At 37.9% G+C, this 8393-nt stretch overlaps 1 protein-coding gene across 5 annotated transcripts in view; it reads right to left on the bottom strand.

The window, feature by feature from the left end:
• lhx3 (LIM homeobox 3) overlaps positions 1–7094 on the bottom strand; it is a 12218-nt gene extending 5124 nt beyond the window's left edge. Inside the window, exons 1-3 of one of the 5 annotated variants that reach the window (XM_008424396.2) lie at positions 6517–7094; positions 1892–2123; positions 1546–1748 (exon numbers count right to left, since the gene is read on the bottom strand). In XM_008424396.2, the coding sequence (XP_008422618.1) occupies positions 1546–1748; positions 1892–2123; positions 6517–6586 (505 nt within the window). In that variant the 5' untranslated portion in view covers positions 6587–7094. Of the gene's footprint in view, positions 1–1545; positions 1749–1891; positions 2376–3926; positions 4776–6516 lie in introns of those variants that run through there. The other 4 variants (XM_008424399.2, XM_008424398.1, XM_008424395.1 and 1 more) reach the window with 4 other exon arrangements.
• Between the last annotated feature and the right edge of the window lie 1299 nt (positions 7095–8393).

Genomic DNA, 8393 nt, shown 5'->3' with positions numbered 1-8393 from the left:
AACAACAAAATGTCCATCTGACGGAGTTGACAGTGCGTGAAGGAGTTGACCCAGAACTGAAGGTGGTGACAAAGTGAGTAAAATGAAAAACTTCATACATGTGAAGTAATGCAATTTATGTAAAATACATTAAAATGAATTAATTGCACATTTAAGTGAGATTTGACAACAATTTCACTGAAAGAGTCAAAAAAACTGATGGAGTTGACAAAAAGCCAAACTACCTCAATTTATATGATGTTATTCTGAAGGAGGCCATATTGTAGCTCATCAGGTCCATGAAATCTTTATAATATACCAAAATTAAGCTTTTATTTCACATAATTTCATCAAAGTTTTGTAAATTGTCAGTTATGGTTTTGACACATCATGGTTGTGACAAACAACTTAGGAATAAAAAGAAGAAAAAAACTAAAGAATAACTTAAGCTAACCAGAGCTAACTAGCCCTCTCAGCAAAGGAAGAGAAAGGAAGTGGTCATGGGGTCCTCAGAAGTTCTGGTGCCCCCCAATAATGCCTGATTTTTTTTACATTCTTTTCATTTCTGACGGTGTTGACAAAAACTAGGGACAAATTTCAATGGAGTTGGAAAATATACAAAAATGATTTTTAATTCAATTTATTGATACTTTTATAACTATTCATATGACTACTTATACTTAATTGTCATAATATATAATTTTAGTATTTCTTTAATTATTTTAAACTATTATAATGTGTTGAGTTCTGCTCCGGGACAAGGTCTTTTATAGGCATCATCCACCGACTACAATGTTTAAAATAAAAAAAACATTCAGCAAATACCTGGAAAATATACATTGTTGTGCTCACATGACCCAGGTTAGTTTAGTCAGATATTTGAAAAGATAATATTTGTGTATATTTTATTCAAATTTTGTGCTTTATCCATAGGACCTGTTTTGTCCCTATTCTCAAGAATCACTGATATATATTTTTCGGTGCAGCTTGTTTGAAATTATGCATATATAAAATTTAATTGAGGTACAAACAACATAAATAATTAAATTAGCTTGAAAATGAATTAATGTTATTTTCAAACTAGGGGTTTCTTTAGTGTATTTCATCATCACTTCCTGTTGGACATGCTGGTTTTTTTCCCAGGGGCCCCAGGCGATCAGAAGTCCCCAAACAGTCGCAAAGCTTGCTCATAACTTGGGCAGGTCTCGCAAAAAGAGATCATCTTTGAGGATTCCCCTCCCACGCAGATCAGCCTTTCTAGGCTGTACTTTTGACTCCCTCACAACCTTATTTGGGGTCACAAAAGTTATTAGAAGGTAATCCTTAGAGCGCAAACTTATAACCCCCGCTCCCTCTCGTTCCCCCTTTCATATTTTCTCAACTTTCTTCTGTTGAGTAATGACTGATTTGCTGAAAATGATGCAACTACAGGCGGTAGGTCGCAGTTGCAGACGACCTCTCCGCCGCGCCAAACACACAACTCCAGGTGCGAACATTGCCAAATGTGCAGCACAGTATTTCTGACGGCACAGTTTGCGCATGCGATTGTGGAGTCTGCCGGCTCACCTCTCTGCTTTGCGGTCTCATAGTCGGCCTTGCAGACCAGCCTGCTGTCCTCCATCAGGTAGTACTCGTCACCTGTGGCCAGCTGCCTCTTGCACACGATGCACGCAAAACAGTGCAGGTGGTAGACGAAGTCCTGCGCTCTCCTCACCACCTGGGTGGGCGGGATCCCCTGCTGACAGGCCGCGCATTTGGTGCCAAATCTCCTTTTGGACATGAGAGGCTTCCCATTAATTAATTAACTATTTAATTAATTAATAATGACAAAAAATGATATCAATAGTTATACTCATTATCTTAAAAAAATAAACCCAACAACAACAACACAAAAACAAGGGAGGGAACTCACTTAAAGAAATCGTCTTTGCAGTAGACGTTGTCGCCCCTGCTGAAGCACTTGTCTGCCAGCTGCGCCTCACAGTCGCTGCATTTCAGGCACTTGCTGTGCCAGTGGCGATCCAGCACTTTGAGGATGAAGCGATCCACGATGTGCTGATTGCAGCCTGCGCACACGGGGATTTCTGTCGGAGAAAAGGCAAAGCGGGAATCACGGGATGCCGGGTGACAGCGGCAGGGAATGTCTGTAAAAGAAAAGACGCCCGTTTCTGTGATGTGGCACGGCCTTTCACGGTAAAACGTGACAAATTCATTCATTAATCTTTTTGTGAAATAATACAAAAAAATACGTATGAAACTGCATGCATATTATAGGAATTGTATCGCGCAAATAGGTCTTTGTCAATGATAAAATAAAATAAATATGATCCACGTGTAAGCCTGAATTTCTGCATAAACATTAAGACTAAATAATATAAATAAATAAATAAACAAACAAATAAATAAATAAATAAATAAATAAATAAATAAATAAATAAATAAATAAATAAATAAATAAATAAATAAATAAACGAAACCCAAAATGCATAAGACAACATTTATTATGTCTTAACTATTTGTTTTTGTGGCAGGTGATCGAAAGAAGATTTTTCGATTATTGGTCAGGTTTAGTTATTTACTACGTCACTGGCCTGCGATATGACTAAATATATTTTTTTCTAGTGAAAATAACCTGTAAAATCTTCGAATAATAATAATAATAATAATAATAATAATAATAATAATAATAATAATAATAATAATAATAATAATAATAATAATAATAAAAGGGATAAAGACTGTTAAACAAATAACAAATAAATACAATTCAGATGCAATTCTTTCTAAAACGTGCAGGAAACATTTCAAATTTAATTTGGCTTGAGGATGTACTGTTTGTAACTGATATTTAATTAAGAACGGGATCCGAATAAAACCATAAGGTGGAGATTTTCACGGTTAAACAAAACGATCAATGCCTTTAGGAACAAGTCACGCTTTCCAAGGTTTAGTTTTGTAAAAGTGCCGGAGGAAAAAGTCAATAACTTACAATAAGCAACCACTTCAAACCTTGATACCGCCTGTTCTTTAACATATAAAAGCACACCAAAAGGACTGAAGCAAAACAAAACCCGAAATGCCAGATACGATGTTATTCGGCCTCTTTATTACTAATTAAAAGAAGCTCAAGCACTTCGTGCAGCCCCTGCAATGAGTCGCACCGCTATTGTTCTGCGGGAGGACAGGTCATGAAACATTGAGGAGCCATTTCTACTTGCATCAGCAGCAGCAAGCGGCGTCAGGAACAGGTGTATCCAGGTCATCCATAATTTAGAGCAGCTCAGTAAAACTAGAAAGCTGCAGGCCTGTGGTCTCACGGCTTACACCACTACAGGGGGGCAAGCAGTTTATTCCCATATACGTGCAACACCAAAACTGTAAAATTAGAAGAAAAAAAAAAAATAAATAATACATATATAGTTTTTGATCTGATGCTGTCGTGGTAAGCCGTTCTGAATTGCCGGAAGAACACTTATTGTAATTATAAATGGTCCCTTTTCTGCATGACTGAAGTTGTGCATCATATAATAAACTTTTGTTATGCAAGAAAATGAAAATAATAATAATAATAAAAATAAATAAATCCGGAGAAGACATTTCCGGATTCAAACTGTGACCAAACTGCATTCGCTCATCTGAATTCAGGTAGATCAAAGGTCAAATGTTAATCCCATAAATATTTTTGTCCCAACGTGCAAAAATGACATATGTCCTCTTTGCTCTTTAAGCTGTTCTAATAGTACAAACTGATCCTCTAGGAAATGAAACACCCGAAGATGTTCAATATGGAAGATGTACACACCAGTTTAATAAACTAAACGTATCAAGACGTCTCCCACCAGCCCATATTAACAATTTAGCAGATTGAATCATACTTTACAGAGAAACGTTTGTTAAATAAAAAAAAATACTTCAAAAGATGTAGAAATCGTGCCTGTAGCTTTTACCTTTCCGTAACTCCTCACTGTGTGACAGCAGAGCGAGGAGCATCTCCGTGTTACTTGGTGCCTCTTTGGGACAGTTACTCTCAGCATGCCCTTCCATACCTCATGATTTACGCCAAAAGTAAAGCAAGTCTGGCTCGAACATCCACACGCACAGTCCAAACCTCGCGCGGCAGGTGGTTTCAAAATTTGGCCAGCAAAGAGTCCCGCACCAAAGCTCGCCAGGGCGCAGCGGAGTTCACTTCTTCTTTTTTTTATTTATTTTTTTTTATGCTGCACTGTCTTTGAGCCTGTGCAGGATTACGCTGCTTGCGCCGTTCCCTGGGCGACAGGCTGATAGATCAACATCAACCACCGACTACCTCACCCGGAAGAGGAATGAGCAGGAGGCAAGGGGAGAAGAAGCTAGTAGAGCTTCGACGCTCAGAGGCGTCAAACCAAAAGCTGCTGATGAGAACAGCATGGATCAGTGTTTCTTTCGTACCTTCACATCTGATTTTTGATTTATTTGCCTAAAAAAACAAACATGTCGATGAAAAATCTATTTTTCTTTAAATGTTCAAGGTCATATCGGGTTAGTTTGATTTGTAATCTATCAGTTTCACTGTGGGAGAGAGAACTGGGTACGTTTTACCTGGGCATAAAACAGAAAGAATGAATTGTCCTGTTATCGTTTGAAGAAATCAATCAGTAAAAAAAAGTGCCAATTTGTCTTTTATTCTAATGTTGTAACGTCAAAAAAATTATACAGTTTCATGCCTAAGCAATAGGAAAGGCAGAAAAGGGTAACCAAAATATTATTGAAATTATGTATAAAATGTAAAAAAAACCCCAAGACAACAAAAAACTCCAAACTAACTACTACTACTACTACTACTACTACTACTACTACTACTACTACTACTACTACTACTACTACTACTACTAATAATTATAATAATAATAATAATAATAATAATAATAAATAAACGAATTAGAAGGAAATATTTTTAGAAGGAAATATTGCAAATTGAACCCACAGGGCTCATTTTATGTCAGCACTGAACTGACTGAAAATAAAAAGGCTAAATAATAATAATAATAATAATAATAATAATAATAATAATAATAATAATAATAATAATAATAATACACGATGAGATGTTGTTACTTGTGACTTCCTCTGATATGTGGCTCTTTTGGAAAGAAGATTATTATTATTATTATTATTATTATTATTATTATTATTAATATTATTATTATTATTATTATTATTATTATTATTATTATTATTATTATTATTATTATTATTATTATTATTATTATGATTCAACTAAAACCTTTGACATAATCTACAATATATATGTTTTTAAATCCAACTAACACTCATGATGCTACTTGTGCCCGCAGGTGAGCCGAGCATTCAGAGACAAGTGTTTGTTTAGGGGGGAGATTGGCTGTTCAATAACATGTTGATCGGGCCAGCACCCCAATGAATTTTATTGACACTGATCTTTGGCACAAAAGAGCGCCTTGGGAAATCACGGGTAGAGCCACAAACCGGCCGGGCCCGCTGATGAATCTAAAATCAATGCCCCATTTGCCTGCATTTCCGAAGTATATGAAAGGCGTTTTGGAGAAAGGTGTGGGGTTCATAGGTCCCACAGTTACTTTTCAGCTTTGTGATAAGATATTTCTTATGTCATATTGATCGGACGCTGTTGAAGGAGGAGGGGGTGAGTCAACAGTAATGTGACAACAAAGCCATAAAATGGCCATCAGAGTAATGGACAGTCAGTTGGGGAAAGTTGCAAAGACGATCAAATACGTCCGGCTGTTTTATTTGTTTTTTGTTGAATTCAAATCGACTAAAAAGTGATATCGTTCAAATCGTTTCAAAAGTCGGTATCAGAGTGCATTTTCCATTCTTTTCGTATTGTGTCATTTACTTTGACAAACAAACATATTTATACATTTAGCGCGCGAGAGGATAAAACAAGTGTCGAACACACAACTTTGATGAGAAGATCATACGTCTGCAACAACAAATTATTGATCTCTTTCCTTGTGGACACAGCAGACCTCAGGTGTTCCACCTGGCAGACCAGAAATGGGACACCTGTTGAACATGCGGCCTGGCTGTTGTGCGGATGGGAGCGGCTTTCTGCGCCTGTTCGCTGTCTGTCGCTTATGCTGTCCGGCTCAGAGCCTGCAGCCTTTAACCGCCGTGCGTCTCACTGCGCTCCCGTGGCGACTGCAGGCTGTGGTGTGAAATGACAGCCGCGGCGCATAGCATCTGGTCGTGCAATTCTCCAATAATGATTGCTCATTATGGATTCATAACGTCTAATATATTTTTTTATTTCTATAATGAAGTACCTCTCAACATTTTTATGAATTTCTCTATTTGTGCAAGTTTGGTTTCTTTGGATATAATGAAGTGAGACGCTTGCTAGAGTTTGTGGCCCATGTGTGATTTGCTGCATTATTCACTATTTCATATTCACTTAAAGACTTTAGTAGGCCCAACATGAACACGTGAGCTTCACGAATATAAACCTTGTTTCTAATTAAATCTAATCCTTATCAATTGTATGAAGGAGATGTTACTTACCTTGACCCGAACTGTACCGGGAAAAATTTCCAGAATTTTGACAGCTTGACCCTGGGTGTTCAAGCAGCATCTTTGAAGAAGTGTTAAAAAATGTCTCAGAAAAGACGCGCCCTGTGATTAAAATAATAATAAAACAATAATAATAATTTAAAAAAATTCAGAAAATCTGCGAAAGGGATCTAAAAATCACACTTTCTTTGCGGCGTATCCTCTTTAGACTCGGTTAAAGTTTCTTCTCTTGTGGCCAGAAAAAAAAAAAGTTTTAAAGGAAAAGGAAAGAAAAACAATAAGAAAAAGATGGCCTTTTTTTCCTTTTCGTCACCCACCCAGAGCAAGATTTCTTCAATATTCATGAAGTAACTCGTTGGCGCTAAACCCCGGATGATGGCTGGGCTGGCAGAGAGAAGTGTCTGACCACGAGCGGCGTCAGCTGACCCGACTGTGAGCCTGCGCTTTCCCACTTCCAGTAAAAATCTCCGGCGGGCAGCGCTGCCTCTGTCCAAGGTGCTGAAGGGGGAGTTCCTCCAACCTGGCTGCGGGGGCGTGTGTGCTGCTCCATCACCCCCCGTGGCAATCTTTAAAGCTCGCTCACACAGAGAGCGGTCTGGTCTCGCCCTCCCTCTCCCTTTCTCCCTATCCTTCTCTCTCACGCTCTTCCTCTCTCTCTCTCTCTCTCTCTCTCTCTCTCTCTCTCTCGCGCGCGCGCTCTCTCTCTCTGTATTCTTATATTTGTTTTGTTGCATGTGTCAGTCTTTCAAGACGCACGACGTGAAGGCTGGACATTGTTGTTATTCGTTCCCATCTTTCCGTTTTATTGATTTGTTTGTTTGTTTGTTTTAATTCTACATGTATAGATGATAGGAGAGTGTTGTGTAAGCATGTTATCTTGGCCAAAATTACCAAACCAGTGAGCTATAATGACGATAAACTTTGTTGCATGTCTTGTTTTTTTTATTTTTGACCATAATGATTAGATATTGTCAGAGCTGGTGTAAGTGAAATCAGCCCATGTTTGCAGAGGGCCCCCAAGAAACCATCCAATTCTAGTCACTCTACATAAATCCATAATAGCATATTGCCTTTCATCTCTCCTATTTCTATTTCCAACAAACCATTTATTATACATACACGTACAACCTCTTATTTATTTACTGTTTTATTTTTTATTTTTTTTATTTTTTTAATTGTACAGTGATAAAATGAAAATAAATCCATTTGGCCAATTATTACAGTCAGTTTGAAGTTGAATGTTTTTGATTAAATGACTCTATTGAAATAAGAAACATTCATACTTTTGATTGAGCCAAAATAACTATGAGCAACCCTATCTCAGTAGATTTTGTACGAACTGAGACACACAGCCACTTTATGGTACAGTAGCCTATGGCTAGCATGTTGATGACAAAGCAGCAAACTGTTGATTTACTAATTAACTCTGAGACATGCTATTTGCAATGTAAGCAACCTTTAGGGCTGTATTCTTGAAGTCGTGTCTATTAATATGCGCCAAAATCACATTCTGCTCAGGACCCCATCCAGTCTTGGGCATGCCCTGCATGGCTACAGTAAACAAACACACGCTACTCAGAGCTGCCTAGTTGGCTTTGTGCCACGTTTTACTCATTTGCCAATTAGGATCGAAATACTGCTTCTTATGTACAGCTTTGATTCAATTTTACTCGCCCAGCACCCCAGCTCACCATCAGTGTAAGCCAATTATAGAAGTACTATGGTGTTCATTAGTTCGCTCAATTAGGGCACCAGTCCTGCAAAAACATGAAGAAACGTAACTCTTTGTCATCAGTGGATTTCTCTCTCTCTCTCTCTCTTTCTCTCTCTCTCTCTCTCTTCCTCTCTCTCTCTCTCTCTCTCTCTCT

This window comes from Poecilia reticulata, linkage group LG12 (assembly GCF_000633615.1).
Source record: "Poecilia reticulata strain Guanapo linkage group LG12, Guppy_female_1.0+MT, whole genome shotgun sequence".
NCBI classification, from domain to species: domain Eukaryota; kingdom Metazoa; phylum Chordata; class Actinopteri; order Cyprinodontiformes; family Poeciliidae; genus Poecilia; species Poecilia reticulata.
The sequence above is the reverse complement of the archived record's forward strand: the minus strand, read 5'-3'. Positions and strand labels throughout refer to the sequence as shown.